This window comes from Sarcophilus harrisii, chromosome 5, assembly GCF_902635505.1.
Source record: "Sarcophilus harrisii chromosome 5, mSarHar1.11, whole genome shotgun sequence".
NCBI lineage: Eukaryota > Metazoa > Chordata > Mammalia > Dasyuromorphia > Dasyuridae > Sarcophilus > Sarcophilus harrisii.
The window spans coordinates 119,796,483-119,823,791 of NC_045430.1; the positions used below are offsets into that span (position 1 = coordinate 119,796,483).

The window sequence follows — 27,309 nt, forward strand, 5'->3', positions numbered from 1 at the left end:
CATCAGATTAAATTTAAATTTAATTAAAAATTAAATTAAATTTACATTAAATAAGAAAATTAAGATAAATCAATACAACATAATACCAGAAGTTCAAGAGCCAATTCTGAAGACCAAAAAGGCAGTATTGATGTAGTAAAGCTCCTAGGAAGGATGTAGGAATAATAAGTTACCTGGCCTTGACCCTAAGCTTACCTGGCCTTGAAGGTAGTGCTATAGTTCCACAAACAATGCTGACTATCAGATAACATCTGTTGGTCAGTGATAACAAAGTTTCTGAGACAATATGAGACATAGAATTCAAAAATGGGGTACAATTTCACCTCTAAGTGATAGAATTTAAACCTCTTCTACTCCACCTCTCAGATCACTCTTCAATTCAATCTTTAAGCCATAAAATTTGCATATCAGTAATGTGAAGCACTTGATCTCTCTATCTTTTCCCTAGAAATTTAACTTCTTGCTCCAGCTTCTTTGCTAAATTCTTTTGGAATTTAGCCCACTTCAACTGGTGCTACAATTATAATAAATTTTGCCTCGACTTAGAGATGGATCCAAGCCTACAAATTCTTTTGAGACACCACTAGACACCAGGCTGGAATCCCAACCATTTGGGAGTCTCTTTCAAACCCCAACAAGATGGTATCAGGGTGAGAGTTGCTTAAGCTAGATCTCAGACTCAGACTCAGACTCAGACACAGACAGAGAGGAGACACAGAAAACAGAGACAGAAATAGAGATGCTCCTGGTGGCTTCTCTACCTAAGACCAAGGCTCATCAAAAATTCTCCAGAGAGCTAGTCCAGACATTACATTTTGGCAGGAAGATCTGAGTTTGAATCCTACCTCAAACATTTAAAAATTTAATTTTGGGTAAATCACTTAAAATCTGAATTTCAGCAGTTTCATCTGTAAAACTAGACCGTGTCTGAAGCTATGCAATCATCTAATGGAATGAATTTCTAAGGTCTTTCCCAGATCTAGAACCATGAACTGATGCTCCTCTGATGCCCTGTAAATTGCTAATTAATTTATGAAATTATGACATGGGGCAGATAGCTAAAAAAAAATTGCTTGAGACTTTAAGTTCTATGACAGTATAACTATCCCCATGAAATAGTTTTGATGAAACACTTAATTAACCTCATACTAAAAATATAATATTTTTATAGAATAGAATTTATCCTGAAAATCCTCTTCAGGCCTTGAAGCTGTTAAATATTATGGTAGAAAGATAGAATGGTAGAAAGAGTAGAATCTATGTCATCACCACTTTCCAGGAAGCAAACCTCTGTATCTCTTCCACAAAGGGAACTGCATCAGTGGCACTCTGCATTTGCTTGTAGATATAGGACTCATTGGCCAGTTCCTTTACAATTTTAAGTAGTTTCCTGGAAAAACATTTTCCCCCATTCATAAGTGGATTCCAAATTATAAATCATAGAAAAGAACAAAATGAACCTGTATTTTATTGAACAAAGCAAGAGAAATGATTCTTACCAGCTAAATTAAATAAATTTTTCTTTTCTTAAATAACAAAATAGTTTTCTTTAGATTAAATAGTCATGTAGTTATGTTTGCAGCTTTGTACACATTTAAATGTACACACTTAAAAAGAAAACGCTGATATGAATTCTATTGATTGTTTCCAGAGTATAGTAGTCAACAAAAAAATACTCCAGGGATCATTCACAAATATCTCACTCTGGCACAGAATTGCGCAATGATTATTGTAAGATTAATCATCATCCAGCCTGCAGAGATGGGGAATTTTGTGAAATTCTGACTGATTACTCAGTTGTGGTTATGAGGGAGGCCAAGAGAAAGGGGTTAGCTGAGGGCCTGCGCTATTTCTGTTCCACCACATTAGATCTTTTCATCATAGGAGTAAAGAATGAGGAAAGAACTTACAGTCTGAATTACTGTATGCACAAGAATGAGTATAAAAATGAAAACAAAAGTGTAACAGAATCTGTCCTGCCAACACTATCCAGTGTCTTTTTTTCTGTAGAATAGGAATTTTGTGAGAAAGCTGAATTTTGTTTTCCCCTTATTCTCCACCTTTCTACAACATATATTTTATACTGCTTTATACACAGAGAGCTTGTCAACAGTCTAGCTTTTAAAAAAAAAAATTGGCTTTGTGATACTTGAAAGGTGTAATTTTGAAAAAAAAAATCAAAATAGTTATTCTTCCACAAATGTTATCTTAAAGGACTTCATTATTATATGATGCATGAAACAATAATCACCAAATTTATTTATTTATTTTATTTAATAGCCTTTTATTTACAGGATATATGCATGGGTAACTTTACAGCATTAACAATTGCCAAACCTCTTATTCCAATTTTTCACCTCTTACCCCCCACCCCCTCCCCCAGATGGCAGGATGATCAGTAGATGTTAAGTACATTAAAATATAAATTAGATACACAATAAGTATACATGACCAAAACGTTATTTTGCTGTACTAAAAGAATCAGACTCTGAAATATTGTACAATTAGCTTGTGAAGGAAATAAAAAATGCCTGTGGGCATAAATATAGGGATTGGGAATCACCAAATTTATTACAATACACACCATAAACTTTTTTTTAATCCTAAAATCCTTTTAGGTTCATTGAACTAGGTCAAACTTTTACCACCAGAGGGAGCTAAAGAACCATCTTTTATATTCAATTTTGTTGATTACAATCTCAAATCATTTCTCAAGTATGAGTCAGTTTTCAGTACAGCAATATATAAGTTCTCATTTTACCAACTTCATCATAAATATAGATTTAATTCATCAAACTGCAATAAGTGGAGTTAGGAAGCTTTTTTTTTTAAACTGTGAATGTAGCAGTTTAGAAACTATTTAAAAAGAAGAAAGTAATTTTTTTTTCTAATCCTAAAATTGTAAGTAGTAGATACTTACAATAACCTATATATTGAGAAACATATTGAACTAGTATATTGGAGGAAGTATAGTATAGTGGGCAGATTACTAAATCTGGTGTCAGCAGAGCTGTCTTTTAAGTTCTGGTTCTCTCATTTACCAACTGTGCAAACTTTGGCAAATTTTATGAAAAGAGCAATAACAAAATAAATTAAAACTTTGTGGGAATAAGTCAAAGTAATTCTATCTGCTACAAGGGTTGTATCAAAATTTTTTTTTAAGTAAATCTTCAGAAGATGAGATATCACTATATGCTTAGCCAGTTATTTTTTTTAAAAAAAATCATTCTATTTACCTGTGCAAGTCTGTAAAACATTGAATATAAAATTGCATAAATGTATGATAATAATTTGTCTTCAAGTTATTTATATCTGAACTCCATAAAACATGAGAACAAGAGAGAAAGAATAATGACAATAATAATAAAGTCTTCAAAATTTAACACATAAACAGAACTAGATGTAGAATGCACTATAAAATGACTGCTTATAATAACCTCAATATAATATTTAAATATAAAAATTTAAGAATGTTTTTAATAGATTCTGCCATACTGAATACTTACACTCTCCAAACTACATGAAATGAAAACCTTTCAAAATATAGAGCCTTACAGGAGAAAATAAAGTCATATTGGAAAACATGATATACAGACAGATCATCCCCATTGATTTTTTTGGGGGGGTTACTGGAGTTGTACTTACAGAAGATGAGTTTACATTCCAATATTTTTATTCAATGATATAAATCAGTAATTAGCAAAAGTTTATATAATATTAAATATAAAATAATTAGCACAGGAGAGCCATTTGAACTATGATCTTTTTTGTCTAAATTATATTAGAAAAGATGATAACAATAAGAGTTTGATTTTGAATTAGTGGTCATGGATACATATATATGAATTTTCCCTAGCAAGTTTACTGGGCATGAAGTTATCAAGGAAAAAGCTGTGTTTGTATATGTTAATCTTATTGGCATCCTGAAGTCAGAGCTTAATTGTAAGCAACACATGTAAAGTAATTAAAAATATTGCAATTCCAAATTTAACCTACTTTTTACAGCAAAGTGGGCACCAATGAATTTAGAAGGAATACAAGCAAAAATTCATATAGTTAAACATACTGCCCATCATTCCAAGAAAGCAATAAAACGATTAATGCTTAATACATTAATACATCAAAAAGAAGAAAGAGGTCTGGTGACTTTAATCAGATCATATAATAAACAGGTGAAAATCTTATAAAAATAATTCTGAAACAGAGACAGATTGACAGAGCAATAGTAGAAGCTGTCAATAACTACAGTCTCTTAGAAATTATTAAATGTAATTAATATTTGTTCACAACTGTTAAGAAGTTATGAAATGATTCAAGTAGAGGAATAGAATCAAAGGACCTTTAATAGACAGTATCTCTATAAACAATTATGTCACCAAAGAAGTGACAAATAATCAAGTCATGAAACTTGTGTTTCTGAGAATGCAAAACCAAATTCCTAATACTAAAAATTAGATAAAGACCAGCCTTAAGAAGTCTGGACTCATTGATTGATGTAGGTTTGGCAAAGAAATGGTTAAAACTATACAATATATTACTGAAGGTTGCAAAAATTTAGTATCAACTGAGTACCTAGATAAATGTGATCAAGTGGCCAGAAATTCCCTATCAAACATAAACAGTTGACAAATTGTCTTACTAAACATAAGCCCCCCAAATTTGAGAACTCTTCAAATAAACTGTACTGAAATGAAACTGGAGCACCATTACAGACAAAACATTATCCTGTAATTCCTTGGAAATACAGATTCATAAGAATTTAAGAATATTTTAATATATTTTTCCATATCAAATGCTCATATCTTTTGATTTATGTGTAATCAAAAGTTCTCAAAATAAAGATATCTAGCAGAAAAAATCAGAATCAGGAGTCAAATGAAGCAAATATCATCCCTGATGAACTATCTGTTATGGGATTTATCTTGAAAATGTTTTCAGTGAACCTACAAATCCCAACACCTTTATTCAATTACAAAAAGTCATCATTTACATGGTCATTAAACATTGAAAAAAATACTTAGGATAGTGACTTTTCCTAGGATCCTTTTTATATTAACTCCATTGTATATGAGAGAGAGTAAGTGGAATAATAATTTGAAAAGAATGAGAAAGTATGATAGCTCCTATTCATAAAGCAATTTAGGTTTACATAGAGTTTTGTATAGATTATTTCATTTGACCCTTACGACAATCTCATATGACAGATATTAAGTAATTTCTTGGACATAACAAACTAATAAGAATTTAAGAACGTTTTTAATGATTGTTTCCATATCAAATGCTCATTAACCTCCTGTCTCTGTGGAATGAAAAATATTATTCCCATTTAACAGATGAGAAAAATTAGACTCAAAGAAGTAGGTCAAAGGCATGAATCAAACCCAAATCTTGCTAAGACTAGTGATCTGTTACAGGGCTTCCATGTTCAAGTATCCTCTAATTTTTCTAGGCCTCAATTTCTACATTTATGAATTAAGTGACCATTAAGTTCCTTTCCACCTTTAAGTCCAATTAACCCAAATGACATTCTTTATCTCCAACACTCCACCTTGAGTCAAAACCTCAGTACAAATATAGACTTAGATACTAGCTATATGTTCCTGAGAAAGTGGCTTAAATTGTCAATTTCAGTTTCCTCATCTGTAAAATAGGGATAACAATGGCAGCCAGCTCCCAGGATTATTGTGGGGGTAGATGCAAACCCATTAAATGCTAATAAATGTTAGTTGTTATTAATATTAATATTATTTCCATTTCCCTTACACAAAATAAAGTAGAATCCTTGTATTTTTTCCTTCAAAGTCTTCTCTTTACTGTTCACACCTTTCAGAAAGGAATAGACAGAATATTTAAAATTTATAATTCTTAATTCCTTGCCTTGGGAAAAATAAATTTGGGGTTAAATATAATTAAATAATTTATACAATTAAATATAAATTACATTGGAATTCTCTAGACTTTTTTTTTTTTTTGGTTTTTTTGAATAACTTTTTATTGGCAGAACCCATGCCAGAGTAATTTTTTACAACATTATCCCTTGCACTCACTTCTGTTCCGATTTTTCCCCTCCCTCCCTCCCTCCACCCCCTCCCCCAGATGGCAAGCAGTCCTATACATGTTAAATAGGTTACAGTAGATCTTGGATACAATATATGTGTGCAGAACCGAACAGTTCTCTTGTTGCTCAGGGAGAATTGGATTTAGAAGGTATAAATAACCCGGGAAGAAGAACAAAAATGCAAGCAGTTTACATTCATTTCCTAGTGTTCTTTCTTTGGGTGTAGCTGCTTCTGTCCATCCTTGATCAATTGAAACTAAGTTAGATCTTTGTCGAAGAAATCCACTTCCATCAGAATACATCCTCATGCATAGACTCCTTTTTGTTAAATATTATAACAGACAAGCTGGGATAATTTATTAACATATTATTAGCAAAGAATGCAAATAAATATGACTCCTTTTATACTGAGTTGTGTGGGTTTTGAAAAATGCACAATATATTTTGCTTTATCTCCATAGAAACTAACTATAATAAAAGTTTTATTTAGAGCTTTAAATTTTAAAAAGTGCTTTAAGTATGCTACATCATTTGATCCTCACAACAATCTTGTGCGATAGGTAATATTCTTCTCATTTTACAAATGAAGAGGCAGAGAGGAATAAAACAGTGATAATACCTTGCATTTATATATGATTTAAAGTTTGCAAAGTTCTAGACTCTAATAGATTCAGGATGCTGATCTCATTTTTGTTTCCATCATTGACTTCTTTTTTGTATAAGGAAAACCTACATTAGAGCAGCTAGATTACATGGTGGTTAGAGTGCTGGCCCTGGAGTCAGGAAGCCTAATTTTTCTGAGTTCAAATACAGCCTCAGATAATTACTTGCTAGCTATTTGATCCTGGACATATTTGGTTGCCTCAATTTCCTCAAATTGATTTAGAGATCAATATTAATGATCTAGAGAATGAAATGGCAAACTAATTTTTTTTATCTCTGCTAAGAAAACCCTAAATGGAGTCACAAGATTTAGACATCACTGAAAAATGACTGACAACAACAAAAACTTTTGGCTTTCATATTGGTTTTTAAATCTTTGGGGTAAAATAGCATCATAGATTTAATGTTGAAAGGAAACTCAGAGGTCTTTTAGTTTAATCCCCTTATTTTCCAGTTTGGAAATTGAGATGCAGAGATGTTAACTGTCTTTCTCAAAGTCACATAGTTAATTTCAAAGACAAAATTTGAACCCAGATCTTCTTATCCTACATCCAGTATTTTTTTTCATTCTATCACAATATTATCTTTTATCCCAAAACATGGATGGTATAAATTTTCATTAGTTGGGAAGTTTTGCAAAATCCAGCAAGCTAGTGAAAGAAATTGTTTAACAGAAAAAAATTTTCATGCCTTAAAATTAAGTTTAGCATGAAAAAATTGAACAAATCTTTAGGGAATATGTAGATTGTAAGCTGAATCAATATTCGCTATTATTTCAATTTATTTCTCCTAATTTAAAGACAGAGAAATTATTCTAGTTGCAGGTTCTGGAAAAAGGAAGTTATTACAGTGCCAGGGCCTTCATTCTTGACCCTTCTGGATTCTAATTAGAGTATTAGTGGAAAATACAGGGCTTTCCCCTAGCTTTGTCTTTCTTACCCATAAAATTTCATTTCCCACTAATCTATAATGCATGCAAAACCACTGCTACACAACTTGTTTATCGCGGGTTGTCACCAAATTATCTTTAGCATCACCATGATCCACAGGTGAGATCCTGATTATAAAGAGGGTTTTTAAGGGTCCCTTGTTTGCTCTAATTTTCATGTTAGAAGGCAGATTGAAGAAACTCTCATTTCTTTGGCATAAGGAACCCCCTGAAAAAGCAAATTCCCTCTAAGCTCAAAGCTGCTCTGCCCCTTTACCTGTGGATTTAGTTGCCTGGGACACTAAACTGTTTGGCCCAGGGTCAAAAAGTAGTTTGTGTCACAATCAGGACTTGAGCCCCACTTTTCCCGTCTGGGACCAGTTCTCTATCCAATTCCACTACATTACAGTTCCTGTGAAAACTGGCCCTTCCTTAAAGCTATCTCCCATTATTACTTCTAAAAACCAAAGAATTAAGTCCCACTCAGAGAAGGAGTAGCTCATCTGGGCCTTGTTAGCCCTAATTTGGCCCCACTTGCAAACAACCCCCAACCACGCCTCCAGACTCCATTTTCACTTTTCAGAAGATGGTACCTGGAAAACCTCCATAAGGAAGCCAACTCAAGCTGGTGAGCTCACCTAAGGTAAAGAGTTGGATCTATGGCTAATGCTGGATGGTTTTTTACTTTGTCAAAGGAAAATGCTTCATCTCAGGGTGTGCGTTATCTTCCCTAGCTTGCAATTTTCTGGCAGTTGGAATAAATGGGATAAAAATTTTCTGATTTTTGCATTGTCTAGATTTCAATTTAGTAGAAAATTCTAGTGATTCACTAAGAAAACTGAGAAAGGGCAGCTGTAGGAAATGAAAATCATTTTCTATACAAGTAATGAAATCAGCATTCCATAGTAATGCAATTCCAGCACCAGCAATGTGCAATTTGTCCCAAAACTTTTTGATAAAAGCATTATTAAAAATAAACCACCAAAAAAAATAAGCTACCACTTCTGGAGCTTGGGGAGAGAAGAGGAGGAGGGAAGAAAGAAGAACGAACGAGGGGGGAAAGGGAGAAAAAGAAAGGGGGAACAGTGCAGAATGAGTGTAAGAGTAATTACTGGAATTCCCCAGAAGAATGTCAGCTTTTTGAGAACAGGAGTCACTTGATTGCAATTACTTGATAAATGCTTGTTCAAAATGCGCTGGGAGCTGGAGTTGAAAAGGCAAAAATAAAGGTCTCCAATCTTAAGAAACTTATTTACATTCTATGAAGCCTGAAGAGGAATAGAAATAACATGGCATATAAAAATAAATGCAAGATGATTTTGTTTCATTGAATGAAAATTAACAACATGCTAATATGAGATCTTTTCCAGCTAGAAACCTTTATATTATCAGAAGGAATAATTTTTGTTATTTGAGTATTTGTGTTCTTGTTTGTTGTTTGAGATTCTAGGTTTGAGGCTTCCCCTGAATTCTTAATAGTGAAAATCTGTCATAGATTTTTTTTTGGTATCATCCTAGTTCCTGAAAAAAAAAAAAACAACCTTTCTATACTAAGATATGAATTAAAGTAACAAATACACAGACTTGTTGGGCTTAAAAAGTATAGAAGTATGATGTTCTTCCTTTAGGGATTATCCCAGTAATAGATGTTCACAATAAGGGAATTTAATAGTTAAAGGTTGTGTATCAACTCCTTGAATCTAATGTTAACTAATTAAGTTTTCAGAAAGCAGACTTGTTAAACATTTAGTATATCTAGGACATGTTTCTAGAAATGATTTTAATTGATTTCTGATAACTTTCTATGGAACATAGGTAGAAAATATCATTTTCCTGTTACAAAGATGAGCCTTAGCAAGATAAATTGGGCTCAAAAAAATTATCAGTAGAATGTAAACTCTTTAAAGGCAGACATTGCCTTCGTTTTTTTATTTATATCTCTAGAGCCTAGTGGATATAGTAAGTACTTGATGCCTGAACAGAATTGAATTAAATTCATTGGGTAATCAGAAAATAATGATCTATCTTTTTTTCTAATTCTACTGGAGAACAGTTTTTTGGCTTCATCAACAAACATTTATTGATTAAATGTGTCACAAATTGTGCTGTGTGCTGGGACTCACTATTAAGGAGTTTAAATTCTAACCAAGGGGACAACAAATACATGAATATATACAGACAAACAATAAGGAGAATACATACAAATAAATCCAGTGTAGTTTGTCAGGGCAATAACATTTGAGGGAGAGGACACATAGAAAACAGTAGTTGAACTGTACTTTGAAGAAAGAGGGAGATTCTGAATTGGAGATGAGGAAGGAGTAAAAGAGGGAAACGGGGTGCCAAATGTGAGGGGAAAAAAAGAGGTCAATTTGCCTGGATTATGGTATATAGTGCAGAGAGGGATATCCAGTAAAGAAGGGAAAGATGGGTTTTAAGACAGATGTTATGTATTATGTCATGATAAAATATTGTGGTATCTGGCAGTTAGGAAAAGACCTCTGGGTCCAAAACAAGTTATTGCTAGTAACTTTCTAAAAATCATATTTGGCTTTCTATATATATACTACTAACACCTTTAATTTATTGATGGTGTAGAGAGTAAGTACTGAATGACTTGTTAGATATTATTCAAAATTTGGTTTTTCTACAACCAGAAATTTAATTATTCTCTGAAGAAAGTGAAAAATGATACTGAACAACTTGCATTTGTCCATATTTTGAACACTGTCGTGGAAGAAATGAGATTATCAGAAACAATAAAAGTTTAAAGATTTCTTTGTAAAGCAAAATATTTTGTATAACATTGACATTTTACATGATGTCTACATTGAAACTGAATTCTTGTTTTTCTAAATGTGTTTTTTTTGTCAGTTTCTGAAATCTGCTGGCTTTTGATGGATGTTACTCCAATGCATTGGCTTTAAAATATAGAATGAAATATGATACCTGCTTTGGGTATAAAATCAAATTTTCAATCATACTAAGAAAGCAAGATATTATTTCTCAAAGAATTTGGAGGATCTGAAATTCTTTCAAATTCAAAATCAGTCCTCTATGAAGCAAATTGTCAGCTTAAATCATCCTTCTATGTCATTTATCTTTATGCCCCACCTAGAACAAGAAGCCTAGTTTCTTTGCTTTTCTTTGAATAGTAAGAAATTATTTTTTTCTATTTTAAAGAAAATGTTTTATTGATATCTTTGGATGTTGCATCACTGATATAGTAATGAAGAATAAAAAAAGGAAAAAAAATTCAGCAAAATTAACCAACACACTAAGAAAATCTGACATTATAGTACTTCACACCTTTAGTCTCCCATCTTTGTAAAGAAGGGAGACAGTTGGAAGCATTGTTTCTCCTAGCCGTAGTAAATTCCTTTGAGCAACTGAGAATTATAAAACACTTCTTGAAAAATATTATTTTTAAAAATTAGCATACTTACAAATGATATGTATAAAAACTTATGGACTATTTTGAAGTTACAAGAAAATAAATCCCTTGCATGCAATTTTTTAAAAAATAAAATCTTTTAGTTTAGAAGTTTTAAGGCTTTCAAATTAATAAGTAGTGACATTGATATGAATTCAATAAGCCAATGTTTAAAATATGTCATGTCATATTTGGATTTCTTTTTTGTACCAGCTAAATTGGAATTGATTGGACTGTTGTTTCACATTAGGAATTTTACTTTTGGCTTGTAGTACTTCATCAGGGAGATGACTCATAAAAGGCTAATGCTAACCCAACAAATACTAAAATTTGACACATATCAAAAATTATGTTAACAATAAAAGTGACAATGATTCTGTGAATGTCAATAATTTAAGAAATGGGAGAGGGAGGAAAATAGAGTAGTCAGATAATACAGACTAAAATAATTTGTTATGTTGGTCTATTAAGCAGTTCATGTAGATCAGAGGGTATCTTTTCATTTTTAAGTTTTTATTTTTTTATCCATTTTATTGTCATTGATTTAGTAACCATTCTGAATCACATTGTCCTAAGCATTACAGTAGGATGTGGATGAATGAGGCATAAAACCCATGCAACCTGTTCTCTATAGCAGGCTACTAGCCAGCCACAAGTAAGTCATCTGTAACTCTTCAGTGCAGCCTGAACTGGATTAAAATGTAATTGGGTGTGTTTGACAAAATAAATAAAAAATAAAACACATCACAGCAGCTATTGGTGAGCCACCATTTGCCAGCTGGAACACTTAGCAGGTTCAATGTGGCAGAACTACAGATTTCCTTTTGGTCTGGTATTACTGTTCTGCATATTCCATTCAAGACTTCAGATGAGGCTAGAAGCTGGATCTGAAGTCCTGGCCTCTCCTGGGCCAGAATTGCCCAGCCACTGCTTCCTTTCCTTTCTAGATATACAGTATTCAATCCACAACCGCTCTTCTCCTTGAAATACTATCTTTAGATGCAGATCCTTGCCTTATTCTGCTCCAAATCTGTGACCAGGAACTAAATAATGAACTGAACCACTGGCACCTGTTTTTGTACCTTGCACAAGGTCAGATCACTGTGTGTGATGGAGGGCTAACCCCTTACTATGCTTCAATACTCTCCAGTGCCTTTCCTGGCTAGACTGCATCCCTAGCATCTGCAGAGTTATCTGACTCTCTAACCTGATCTGGCCTGGGAAAATAACAAACTAATGTTTTTTTATCTTGAATTTCCCAATCAGAATTTGGTCTGAGGCATTTTCTAGATCTGTTTTCTGGAACTGAGCTTTGAAGGAAGTTAAGAAGTTTAAGAGGCAAAAGTGAGAAGGGAATAAATTCTGGCTTTGGGGGTAGGGAACAGCCTCTGTAAAGAAGAGAAACTGTAGATTAAATTAATGGGGCTTATTTTCTTAGTGGCCTGCAGTTTGGGGAACCAAGTTTTCTATTATTCTTTTAAACATCTTACTCTAATTTGTGCCTCTTTTGAGTCTCCCAAAATGAAAAAAAAAAAATATATTGGAAACATTGAAAATATTTTAAAACAAACTAAAGTTCTCTTTAGCTTGACTAAGATATAAAATAGAATAATTTCACTTTCATTTTCATAAAGTTTATTATATGGTGTGGAATTGTAAACCTTCACTTAAACAGCAGTGGTGTTAGTTTCAGAAATCTGGGGTTCTGGTGCTAAGCTAGCTCTTTGCTTCTTCTCTGGATCTCATGTCACAGTCTCAAAATTTCAGAGGTATAAGGCCAAGAGACACCATTCTTCATCCAACCAAAATGAAGTCACATGAATAGATTAGACCAGATCAGATGGTCTTAAACCTTTGGGTGTATGATGAGCCTTATTGGCCATGTGATGGATCCTAAGGACTGCCATTCACAATCATGTTTTTAACGGCACAAAATATTATATATGATTTTAAAGGAAAATTGAAATACAGTTTATCAAAATGTTTTTAAGAATAAATTCATATAGGCCAGATTAACAATACCTGAACTAGATTAATGATCTTTAAATTCCTTTCTAGTTGAGAAGTTCCAAGATTCTTTATTGTTGAGATAGATATATTCTTTCCATTTTTCCTGAGGTAGCCTGTATCATTGTTCTTGAGAATTATCATTTTATCATCATGCTTTTTTTCAAGATGCTCCTGCCATTTCTTTTGACAATTTTTATAAGACACATAAGGGTACTATCATGTGCTTCATCTTTCTTTTCTGGTTGTTTTATTTCTTTAAATTGTCCATGCTTATAAAAGAGTCATTTGGCATTTATATCATGGCTAATATCTGAAAAGAACACCTATGCTAATATGTTGCCTTTTTAGCATGTCTTATCTTACCCAGAAATAGCATTACATCTTGATATAAGTTGTTTAAACTTAGAAATACAAGAACGATAGATAAGAATTGAATTAAATAAAAAAGCATTCTTCAGGAACAATATTGTTCCTACACTTTCAAATTTGATTTAAAGACACATCATGTGTTGCTAAATAGATTCCAATATTCTAAGTGTTGAAAACTTATCTACTTTTATCTGAATTTCAGAAAATTAGACACAGAGGAAAAATCACCAATGGCTTCTGAAAGACAGGCAAAAAATAAGCGTCATAATCCAGTGGAAAGCATGTGTAGGAAGATCAAGATGATACAGAAGAGGGACCAGTCTTCACATCCTACAGTTCAGATGGTCAGATTTCATTCTAGGAATTTTGATAGTATTTACACTAAGACACCAGAAATTTTTGAAGAAACACTGAATAAGATGACTATCAAACATTCTTGTGAATCAGAAGCTCACTTCTCAAGTCTTGAGAAAGTTGATATTTCTTATCTTCAACCTTTGTCTTCTGCCACTCAACGTACCTCTCATCACAACTCTCCTGAAAAAGCAGCATACTCTTTCATTCTCCAAAGCCCTGAAGAAATCTTCAAGCCAAGAATAACAGCAATGAATCAGAAATCTTTTGTGTCCCTGATGGGAAAGAGTGAACTAACTTCTAGCAGTGAATTTAAAGATTTTCTTTGTGGAAATGATATTATTACTTCAACCCCTGATTTTCATTCTGTTTCTGATCAAAGTCTTGACCTTTCTTTGGTGGCAAGAAGGTTATCACTGAGTGAAAAAGGTAAAAATTCTTTGAAATGTTTACTCTTTCAAATAAAGCATTCATCTTATTTGACTACAGAATTTTGAGAAAGAAAAAACAAGTACTCAAAAATTGGGCAGGGAGAGGGAATTCTTCACATTTACCTTTCAATTTTTAATGTTTATCTCTTTTTTTCTACCCCTGAACCAAAAAATCTTATCTGAGGATCTGGAAGTCTATATTATAGAAACCCTGGGTGGGGGGGGAGGGGTGCTGAGGACCATGACTGACATTTTATATTAAGTACCAGCGTGCTTAATGAATTACATGGAATGAAGTATTTAAAATTTTCAGTAATATACAGTAATGTACTCAGAGAGGCATCATGGAAGTTAAGAGGTAATAGAAAGCTGGCCTTAAAGTCAGAAAGACTTATTCCCAAGTCCTACCTCTGACCCAGAGTGACTCTATGACTCTAGGCAAATCATTTAACTCTCAATGGAATAAACAGCTCTCTAAGATTATAAAGTGCCCACCTCTTTTGATAGAAATGAATTTCCTCACTTGGGAGTTTCTTATGCTAATGAAATCACCATTCTAGACCCCATCTTTGTTGTATTCTAACATTGATTTTAAAAAAACTAATAAGCATTTTAAAGACCAAATTAAATATAAACATAAGAGCAAATAGGAGGAAAGTTGAGTCAAAATTCAGAATAGTCTTAGTTACTTTGCTAGAAGCAAAAAGTTTTATGAATAAAGATGAAATATATTTGTGAAATTGTCATTATTGGACTTCCATACAGTCTATGGAAGATAAAAAATATGTACACATAAAAGTAAATACAAGATATGAACAAATCATTTCAAGGAGACAAAGGGTTCTCTGCAGGATGGGCTAATGAAGTAGATGCCACAATTTGGAGTCTGATGCACATTTGGAAAGACATGATCATTTTTAAATAGTTAAAATGCCAATTGTTTTGATCCATGGTGTTAAGTGTGAACAAAAAGAAAACAAAAAAAGAAAACCTTTTCTATAGCAAGGACCTTATGCTACTTATTTCAGTCATCCTCCTATGATCTTATACTAGATGGTCTCAGCTAGATCAATATCTGAATCTTCAGGGAATCCAGAACACATAAACACAGAATTTCCAAATTGGAATGGGGAAGAGAGGGAACAAGTATTTATTAGGCATCTACTAACTAATGTGCTGTGTTTGTGCTAAGTGCTTTTCAAATGATATAAAATTCATTTGATCCTGATAGCAATTCTGTGAGATAGTTGCTATAATTATTCCCATTTTATTACTGAGGAAACTGAGGCAGTCAAAGTTGATGTAACACAGCTAATAAATATCTGAAGATAATTTCAGTCTCAGGTTTTCCTGACAGCAAGTATGAGCTTTATCCACTATGTCAACTAATGTCTCTGCTGAAGAATCTTCAGCATGTATTCCAACATTTTTACCCAAATAAGATACCCTCTATGACATCCTTGATAAGTCGCCATCCAATCTGGGTTCCAATGATAGGGAACCTACTGTCCTTCAAGGCAGCCCATTTTTCTTCCAGATCACTCAGGTTGTTAGGAATTTTTTTCTGATGTCAAGCCTAAATTTCCCTCTTTGAAACGTCTATACATTCCTTCTAAATCTATCTTCTGGTGCCCTCCAGAATGGGTATAATCCTTCTTCTGCATGACAGTCTATCAAATACTTGAAGAAACTTTGTCTTTTCTGAAATATTTTTTCCTTCCTTTAAATGATCTTTGTGTCTTATGAATTTGAGGCTTCTTACCAATTTGTTTGCCTTCTTCTAGATTTGTTGTTGTGTCTATCTCTTCATGACCCCATTTGAGGTTTTCTTAGCAAAGATACTGAAGTAGTTTGCTATTTCCTTCTCCAGCTCATTTTAGAGAAGAGGAAACTGAGGCAAACAAGATTAAGTGACTTGCCCAGGGTCATACAGCTAAGTGTCTGGGGCCAAATTTGAAATTAGGAAGACTCATCTTCCTGATGCCAGGCCTAGACATTGCGCCATCTCCCTGCCCCTGTAGATGTTCTCTAACTTGTCAATTTTCCTATAAAATGATATATAGAATAGATAACTCCAGATCTTCTCTTATATGTTAATGATCCCTAACAACTCTGTGTACTTTTTCCAATAGCTGATTTTGCTTCTTTATGATATTTAATCTTTCTTCTTCAATCTTTCCCTATTTATTGGTTCTTATTACCTCTACTTATTATATTTTCAAATCTAACCTATTCTGAAAACCAAACAAACAAAATGATTCTTTTTCCTTAGTATATCCTCAAGCTTCCATCGTATAAATTTCCTTTCCTCTACAGTTTTCTCTACAAAAAAAAAAGCAGCCCATGTCTCTATTTTTCCCTAGTGACTCCCTTGTGATATGATTTCCATTCCTGTCACTCTTCTGATAGTATTTGCTCCAATGTTGTTATTGACCTCCTAATTAACAAAATCCTGTACCTTTTCTGATTTCTCATTTTCTTGGAACTTTATGTAGCATTTAAACTACTGACACTAATTTATACACATACTGTTCTTCAGTTCCCTATCATATTTTTCCTTTTTTTTTTCTTCCATTGGCTAATCTTTTCCCACTACTCCCTAGATATAGATGTCCTACTTTTTTAAGGAATTATTTTCCTCAGTGAGATTTTATACTTCTTTTGCCAATTAGCTAATTTTGCTTTTTAAGGAGTTATTTTCTTCAGTAGGTAGCTTCTAGATAAAAAGATTTTGGGGAGATATCTACATAAGAGTGAAAAATGAAGCAGCAGGAGTGGATAAGATCAAGAAAGGAGTATAAAGGGAGAATAAAAGTAGGACGTCCATATCTGGGGGAAGAGCCAAAATGGTGAAGTACAGGAGCATTCTAGTAAAACTCTATCAACTTTCTCCTCCAAACCACTTTACAATAATACTTTAAAAAATTTCTTGGGTAGCATAGCATATGTGTATATGTATATGTATCTCAGTATATAAGTATATATGTGTATGCATATTTTCTGACCTAGCCATCACATTTTTTGAGGGTAATTGATAAATTGAAGGGGGCGTTCCAAATGAAAGACACTCAAATGGTGAGGTTACCATAGGCTATATTATAGAATGCATTTGAAGAAACTAAAGATGTTTAGTCAGAAAAGAGAAGACTTGTGGGAGAAGGGGAATACAACATAAGATCAAGTATATGAAACAACTATTATGTACAAGAGGGAATTAGACTAATTTTGCTTGATGTAGAATATGGAATTACTACTAACAGAGAAAGCATCAGAGAAACACATTTTAGCTTAACACAGGAAAATTCTTCCTAGCTATTTGAATTATTTTAAAATAAAATGAGGTAACTCTGGAGTCAGTAGATTCCTTCAAACACTGAAATGTTTTGAAAAAACACATCTTGAAACTGGACAATGGACATGGTATGAGTTGGACCAGATGACTTCTGGCATCCAATCTAGATCTGAAGTTCTATGATTCTGAGAGAAAGCAAGTGAAATAATTATATATTTTTATCAATAGGATCGGAATGGAAAATAGGAAGAGATGTTAATGAAGAAAATATGATTGAAAATGTTAGCCAGATCTATGAAGAAGAGCTACTAACAAATATTTTTTATGATTGTGATAAAAAACACAACGGTATGTTAATTTTTTTCTATCATTATGGTAGTGTACATAAAATCTCTTTTCTCTCTGAGATAGACTATACATATACATATACATATTTCCATGTATGTGTGAAACATTTCCATATTAGTTACTTTGTAAAAGAACACTCAAATAAAAGAAAAAAGAACAAAAAGAAAGAAAATTATACCACAGCTTGTTTAATCATTTCCCAATCAATGGGCATATCATACTAGATCACTGGAATAATATTGGTGTTTTAAAATAACATTTCATTGGAAAGCTTGAGGTCATTAGAAGAATTTTGCAATTTCCCAAAAGCAATTCAACCCATTCTTCTCTTCTGGTTTAATTCTGTACTCATCTCATTGCCCATTTTTACTGTGAACTGATTTATATGTGAACTGATAGATCATCTCTATCAGTTTTATGTCCTACTGTATATCATACTTTGAATATTTTTCATTCATGTGTGCCCATTTTCCCTGTGTAACCAAAGGATTTAGCAAGCTCAGAAAGGTTCATTCTGGAAACACAAGGTATTAGGAACTGAATCTCAGTGGTATTGTGACATTCATGATGTTCCTCAGCTCTGGTAAGGAACCCTTTCTTTCATTGTACTCTATCCTGGATCTTTTCCATGTCCATAAGTAATACCTTCTAAAAGTAAGGTCCCTATTTCATGCCACATTTATGCTATCTCCATATTCAAGAATTCAAAACTCACCTCATCTGACCATATTCTATTGATCTTGTACATCTTCATCTGCCTTCCCCTACCAAATTTTGCACTTGATCCACATTGTGATCTTCAATTCCTCAGTTCTATCCCAGGCCATCAACCCTGCACTAACCTTAATATTCTTTTAAACAAATATAATTAATTAATATGGAAGAGATTATTATAAAAATATATATAGCATGATATTTTAGAATAATATAATAATTAGAGAGTCAACTGACAACATTTTCTGCTATTATCACTTACTAGGAATTGTGTGAGATTTTGAAATGCATAGCAGACATCTTACTGAAAGATCAACATTAGAATAGCCTTTTGCTGTGCCAAATCAAACATTTTTTATAGTTAATGAACAGCAAGTATAGTAGGACCTTGTGTTTTCTTCATCTTTTGGTATAATCCAAACAGCCTATTAAAACTGTTTTTTTAAAAGGAAATTAAGTTAGTTTGTTGATAGAGCTATATTGCTATAGTTTTCACTGCTTCCTTTTCTACACAGTAACTATAAGTATCATCTTAGAAATAGATTTTTGTATTTCGCCAGGAATTGAAATCAAACTTAGTTGCTTGTAGTTTGCAGATTCCAGTTTCTTCCCTCTTTTTGAAAATGGAAACATTTTAAATCTTAAGATTCTCTATTTTATTTCGGTTATACATTTATTTCATTCAAACATATTTGAATATACATATATATATCATTGTCCTATTTGATTGTAAGTTCCTTGAAAACAGGAGCTGTCATTTTTCTCATTTATGTCATTAGTGCCTAGAACATCATAGATACTTAATAAATGTTTCTTGAAATATATGTTGTAATTTTTGCCTTAAAATTATTTTCTTTCTCCTTTTCAGAAGGCAAAGTAGCCATTTCTAAAATAATGGATTATTTGAGACTTATAACTAACTGGGACTCTAAAGACAATGACCTTGAAGAGCTTTGGACCAAATTTGACCCCGAAAAGAGAGATTTTTCTGTGGATTTGGAGACTTACTATGCCGTTATGAAAGAATGGATAGCAGATCGTAGCAACAGATGGTAATTTGTGGCTCTTGCTGATAAGTATTTTCATGAGTTTCTGCTTTAATTTCAGTGACAGCTGATATAGCTGACATTTATCCTTATTTTATGAGAAGCTAATAAAATACTATATAGTATTTCTTGGCTTTGGAACTATCTTTTTAATAGAGTGTCTAGGCAAATATCACCATTTTATATATAAAAGAACTGAATCAAAGGAGTTAAATGAACTTATAATACTCTTTAACAGGTTATCAGAAGCTTCTATTCCAGCTAAATCAGGGCTCCACTACTTTCTAACTATAAGGAGCTATATGATGCAAAGAATAGAATACTGAAACTAAAGTCAAGATGACATGAAATCCAGCATCAGATACTTACAAGCTATGTGATCCTGGGCAATTCACTTTAATTTCCTTATCTGTAAAATGGAAACAATAATAAGATCTTATCATTTTGAGTTGTTGTGAAGACAAAATGAGATGATATTTGTAATGCACTTTGCACATCTTGAAACTCTATATAAATGGCATCTATTAACTGATCATATAATTCTAGATAATGCTTCTAAGTATTGGGCATAAGTAGAGAGAGGAGAGGAAGAGGTCATCTATGGGAATAGGAAAAAGGTGAGATGTGGAAAAGCAAATGCGGCAAAAGGATTAATGCCATGTGGTGTCTAGATCATAGGGAACCTATTATTGCATTTGATACTGCTTCCTTCATTATTATCATTGTTACCTATTTCCCTGTTGATGGAGATTGAAAATATGCTTTATAGATTATCTTAAAACAAAAAAGCCCATCATTCCTTTGATCTTGCCATCAACCACAAAAACATCACCTCCATGTTCAAGAATTCTGAAATTCCCTCACCTAACCATATTTTATTGGCTTTCCACCTCTCCTTTTGCTTTTTCTTACCAAACCTTATCTTTCTTCTTCACTGTGATATTAGATCCTTCAGCCTTGTCAGTTTTCTCCCAGGTCATCATATTATTATTCTTCTAAACAATTAGAATTGAACAGATTTGATTATATTTAAATACAAAATTTCTATATTAAGAAAACAGTATAACCAACACATAAATACAACACATTGGAGGAAATTCTTAAACACTTATAACCCCCCCTCCAAAGTACATCTGAAATATATGGGGAACTGTTTTTAAAAATTTTAAACAATTCCTACTCATCAACTGATAAATTGTTAAAGCATATGAAGAGACTTCTAAAGAGAAAAAACAAATTCTCAATAGTCACCTGGAAAATCAACTTTGAAGTATTATCTCATAACCATCAACTTGCTAAAAATGATTAAAAAGTAGGACATTTAGTAATGATGGAATTGTAGATAAATAGCTACACTCCTACATGTCTGATGGAATTGCAAATTAGTAGAATCCGCTTTTTAAAGAACTATAATAGTATACAGTAAAAGACCAAAAAATTATCATAGACTCAGTAATTCCATTATTGGAAGAGGAATACCCTTGGAGTCTTATCAAAAACAAATGAAAAAGCTATGTGTTCAAAGACTTTTTAAAACCACTGTTTGTAATTTAAAAAAAAAAAAAACTGGAAACAACCTTACTGTCTGTCAATAAGTAAATGTGTAGTTAAATTTCAGTGCAGTCATGTAAAAGAACATAAGAATGCAAATCAATATATTTCAAATGTGTAGAATATAAAAATTTTGGAAAGACCTTTGTGAAGTAATACGAAGCAGAAAAAAAAAGCAGTACCATTTGCACACTTGGACTGTGAGGAAAAATGAATGACAAAGTTTAGACAAAGAATTCTTTTGGAGACTTAGAAGGAATAACTGAAAAGTTGAGGTATTTTTATGCCTTGAAATAAATTGATTTGAGTGTAAGTACTAGCATATAAAAGCAATGAGGTAGCATAGCAGATAGAGCCCTGAGTCTTTATCTTCCTGAGTCCCAATATGGCCTCAGACTCATACTAGCTGTGTGACCCTAAACCAGTCACTTAGCTCTTTGTCTCAGTTTCCTCATTATGAGCTGAGAAGGAAATGGCAAATCCACTCTAGCATTTCTGTCAAAAACAAACAAACAAACAAACAAACAAAAACGCCCAAAAGGGGTCATGAAGAGTTGAACACAAGTGAGCAACAACAAACTTGCAAATAAGCAATTACTTTATGATATTTAATGTTAATTTTCTAGTAATTCATTTTTAAAAGAGGAGAGAGTCAAATAGTAGACATAATTTGAATGCTAAACACATAAGAAAAAAGTGACATTTAGTGAGAGATGTAAAATATGAAAAGCAATAATGAACACAAGAATTAGAAGAGGTGATAAGAGAGGAATACTAGTGTGAATGGCTTGCAGATTCATCTACAATCAACAAAACTTAAAGAATAGCACATCTCTATGGATTCTTCTGATTGTTCTAAATATATATACTAAGAACTTATTTTTCATGCAAGATAAATACAAAAGTGTCCGAGCACCCAAAATAATTTATTTAAGTACTTCTATAATGATGAACTACCTAGAAAAGAATATTTCCCCTTGAATGTCCCCATCCCTTAAGTTAACCTATCTTATCCTCTGAAATTGTTCCCCTTACCAACTTTCCTGTTTTTTTTTCCAGTAGCATCACCATTTTCCAATTATGCTAGAAACTCTAGAGGCATTTTCGACCCTTTCTCTATTATGCCATATATTCAAAATGTCACAGAGTACTATTAATTCTTCCTTTAAAAAGATCTCTTAAATATTGAGTCTGTTACTTTCTACTCTACTGCTATTATTTTAGCCTGGAGCCCTAGCACTTCTAAGATAGGCTACTTTAATCACTTCTAAAATAATGTTCTTGCTTCTAGTCTTTTCCTAACTCCCGGTTATCCTACAAAAAGTCAGAGGCCAAGTCTTCCTAAAAGGTAAACTATATCACTTTAATTTCCTGCTCAAAAACTTCCAGTAGATCCTCATTTTTTAGCAATAAGTTCAGACTAATCCCATTTCTCTCCTTTTTATCTGCAAAACCCTACTTCTTCAAAGCTCAGCTCAAGTTCTGTTTCATGATCTCAATAAGCCTTCTAAGTCTCTCCTTTAACTAAATACAAATCAATATTACACATACTACTTATTGGCACTTAGGTTTATTTTGACACTTTGCTTATACACTGTCTCCTATGAATAGGAGAACATTATTCATAGAATAACAAAATGTTGAATGAATGAAGTATGTGTTAAACACTATGTGCAAAGCTCTGGGCTAGTTACTGGGCATATAAATAGAAAAGTAAAACATTTTCTACTCTCATGCAACTTGTGTTGAGCAAGACAACAAATATGGAAAATATCAGCTAAAAGGCAGACAGAAAGGTCTCATGTTCCTTAGAGTGCAGTAGCAAAGCAGCTGATAATGCTTCTTTAATGGAATTTCCACTGGTAAAACCCTATCTATTTCTAATGTTAAATCATTTGACACTACCAAGAATACCTTTTTTTCTAGGTCTTTAGTAGTTGTGGTTATAGAACCTGCAGGAGAATTGCTAGGCTACATTTCTGCAGAGTTTCCTTCCCACGAAGGAACTAAGGCTGTGAATGGTTAGAAGCATTGCTAATATCGAGTTTCTTGGGGTCAGTGCCTTGGGTTTGCCATAATATGATTTTAAGGGAGATGGTGGTCAAGAAGTGATGGTTTATAGACTTGCCTGGAACATGTTCCATCTCCCTCTCTCTCTCAGGGAACCATGTTGTTTCAAATAGAATTTCTTGCCTTGCCTAGTATCAGATGAATGATAGTTGTTGGGAATGCCTGATGCATTTTCTTTTTCTTTTTTGACCTTTTAAAATTTACCTATTTAAAATTTATGGAATAAAACAATAATTTCCATACATTTTGGAGAGCAATTTGGAATTATGCCCAAAGAGTTATTGAGCTGTCTATTTCCTTTAAGCAAGAAATTCCATTGCTGGGTCTATTTCTAGAGATGATTAGGAAAGGGGGAAAGGAATCTATATATTCTAAAATGTTTATAGCAACTCTCCTTGTGGTGATAAAGAATTAGAAGGTGCAGGGATACACAACAATTGGAGAATGGCTGAACAAATAAGTTGTGATATGTGATTGTGATAGAATGCTGCTATGTTATTGGAGATGATGAGTCAATGATCTTGAAAAACCTTGGTAAAAGCTTCATGAAATAATGAAAAGCAAAGTGAGCAGAATCAGGAGAACATTGTGTAAAGTAATAGCAATATTGTTTTATGGATGACTTTGAGGAAATGACTTTTGACTATTTGACTATTAGAAATATCCAAATTAACAATAATGGAAGTAAGATGCTGCTCCATTTTCCACTGGAGTTGCCTTCCCAGATTTTGGCTTTGAGAGTTTCTTTACCACTAAGAGGGCTATTCTACCCCCTGGGCTCATCTTTCCATTGGTGATTGTTTGACAACAGCTTTTGCTAATGGTAATGAGGATGTTGGAGTCCTCCAAGATGATTTGTTCTCTCAATATTGGCTGTAGAGCTAAGTTGGAAACTAGGCCCATTGGCCTAGAGATCACTACTATTCCCAAGGTTCTTGAATTGAAAATACTGGGCTATCTCCTTTCATCAATTAATGAAGAATGATACTTACCTCAGGCACTGGTTAGATGGTAATGCTCTCTACAGTAATAGGAAGTTAGAATATGGGGAAAATTTTGGGGGAATAATGAGTTCCATTTGGGACATAATGAGCTTAAGATGTCTACTGGACATCCAGTTTGAGATTTCTGAAAAGTAATTGGAGATTTGAGATTAACAATTAGCAGAGAGATAGGGACAACATATAAATAATAATTAAATAGGGACTGATGAGATTACCAAGTGAAGTAGTATAGAAAAAAGAGAGAAAAGGTAGCATAGAACCAAGAGCATACCCTCTAACTCTAAGGGCCCCCTCAGAATTCTATCCCATCTCCAGCAAAGTAGACAGAGAAGGAGAGCTCAGAAAGATACGAGGAAAACCAGGAAAAAATGCTGTCCCTAAAATCTAAAAAGAAGAGAATATTAAAGAGGGAGAAGTATTAGAAAGTATCAGAGATCACAGAAAAGTCAAGAAGAACTAGAATAGAGTATTATGCTATTGAATTTGGCACATAAAAGATAATAACTTTGGAGAAAGTAATTTTAGTGGAATAATAAGATCAGAAGTCAAACAGTAAGGAATTTAAGAAGAGAGTGAGAGGAGAAAAACAAGAGGCATCAATGATAGATAACCTTTTTGAGTTTAGCTATGAAATGCAGAAGATATATAGAACAATAGTAGAGATGGAAAAGTCAAGGGAAATTTTTTTAGTATAGGAAAAAACATGGGCATATTTGTAGGCAGTAAGTTAGTGGATACAGAAATGAAAAATACAATACAATGGGGATGACAGAAGGAGCAGTCTGTTAGAGGAATTGGAATGGAATAGGATTCCTTGATCAAGTGGAAGTGTTAGCCTTGGTAAGGAGTAAGGCTAGGGATAAATGAGGGAAGTAGTAGAAAGCAACTAAGTAATAGATGAGGAAAAAGAAAAAGAGGTCATAGTGAATGACTTTAGTTTTTTCTGCAAAATATGAGACATAATTCATCTGGAAGAACAAAAGATCAAGAATTTCAAGGGAATTAATGAAAAAAATGCAAATGAAGGTAGCCTAGCTATACCAGACCTAAAACTATATTATATAAAGCAGAGGTCATCAAAACCATTTGGTACTGGCTAAGAAATAGAGCAGTTGATTTGGGGATAAGAACTCACTATTTGACAAAAATTGCTGGGAAAATTGGAAATTAGTAGGGAAGAAACTAGGCATTGACCCATATCTAATACCCTAAAGCAAGATAAGGTCTAAATGGGTTCATCATTTAAACAATAAACAAATTAGAAAAACAAAGGATAGTTTACCTCTCTCTGTGGAGAAGAAAGGAACTTGTGACCCAAGAAGAACTGAAGTACATGATTGAATACAAAATGGATAATTTTGATTATTAATTAACTTAATGTTAAAAAAATTTTTGTACAAACAAACCAATTCCAAACAACAAGATTAGAAGGGAAGCAATAAACTGGGGGGAAATTTTTACATTCAAAGGTTCAGATAAAGACCTTATTTCTAAAATATATAGAGAATTGATTCAAATTCCTGAGAATTCATGCCATTTTCCAAATGATAAATGGTCAAAGGATATAAACAGATGACTTCCAGGAAGAAATTGAAACCATTTTTAGTCATATGAAAAGGTGCTTTAAATCATTATTGTTCAGAGAAATGCAAATTAAGACAACTCTGAGATACCACTACACACCTTTCAGATTGGCTAAGATGACAGGAAAAGATAATGACGAATGTTGGAGAGGATATGAAAAAAACTGGGACACGAATTGTTGGTGAAGTTGTGAATTTATTCAACCATTCTGGAGATAAATTTGGAATTATGCCCAAAGGGCAAATGTACATGCTCTTTGATCCATCAGTGTTTCTACTGGGTTTGTATCTCAAAGAGATCATAAAGAAGTGAAAGGAACCCACATGTGCAAAAATGTTTGTGGCAGCCCTTTTTGTAGTGGCAAGAAACTAGGAACTGAGTTGAAAAATAGCCCCTCAGTTGAAAAATAGCTGAACAAGAAATGTTATATAACTATTATGGAATATTATTTTTCTATAAGAAATGATCAGCAGGATGATTTCAAAAAGGCCTGGAGAGACTTATATGAACTGATGCTAACTGAAGTGAGCAGAACCAGGAGATCATTGTACATAGCAACAGCAAGATTATATGATGATCGATTCTGATGGACATGGCTGTTTTCAACAGTTAGGTGATGCAGTCCAGTTCCAATGGTCTTGTGATAAAGAAAGTCATCTACACTCAGAGAGAAGAATATAGGAACTGAGAGTGGATTACAATATAGCATTTCTCTCTTTTTATTGCTGTTTGCTTGTATTTTATTTTCTTTCTTATTTTTTTCGCTTTGCTCTGATTTTTTTGTGCAGTATGATAATTGTGGAAATATCTATAGAAGAACTGTACATGTTTAAAAACATATTGGATTACTTGAAATCTAGGGGAAGGAGGATGGGGAAGAGAAGGAAAAAATTTGGAACACAAGGTTTTGCAAGGGTGAATGTTGAAAATTATCTATGCATATGTTTTGAAAATAAAAAAGTTAATAATAAAAATAAACAAAATCAATCAGCATAAAAAATATATGAGACAAAGTTCTGACTTGACCGATCTTCAGGGCCCATTGGAATATGGTGGTCAGTGTCAATGGTTTTTGGATCATCCAGCACACATCCAGTCTTATTTCTCCCAGGAAGCTTGGTTCCTCGTTAGGATCTATAAAGAACTTAAGGGAGCAATTTGCCTTAGATCACATAGAAACTAAATGTCAGAGCTGAGACTTATCTCAAGTTTTCTTGACTTTCCAGTGTATTACTTGTTCCACTATAATAGACTATTTCTTAGTGTGCTTGGTCTCTGCAACTAGTCTGCAAATTCCCAGAAAGTAGAAACTCTTCCTTGTATTCTTTTTCATTCCATTCCTTACCTAACATAGAATAATTTGTATATTTAAGTACTTAACAATTACATGTTGAATGGAAGAAGGGCAGAAAGAAAAAAAAGAAATTTACATGAAAAATGTGTTGTATATTTGA

General features: G+C 33.0%; 1 protein-coding gene across 1 annotated transcript in view; it reads left to right on the plus strand.

Moving 5' to 3' along the window:
- Positions 1–8,230: 8,230 nt before the first annotated feature.
- The window catches only part of LOC111721097 (lymphoid-restricted membrane protein), a 52,547-nt gene continuing 33,468 nt past the window's right edge, over positions 8,231–27,309 (plus strand). Inside the window, exons 1-4 of the mRNA XM_031940197.1 lie at positions 8,231–8,292; positions 13,664–14,244; positions 17,767–17,886; positions 19,469–19,652. Coding sequence (XP_031796057.1) covers positions 13,692–14,244; positions 17,767–17,886; positions 19,469–19,652 — 857 coding nt within the window. The 5' untranslated portion in view covers positions 8,231–8,292; positions 13,664–13,691. The remainder of the gene's footprint in view (positions 8,293–13,663; positions 14,245–17,766; positions 17,887–19,468; positions 19,653–27,309) is intronic.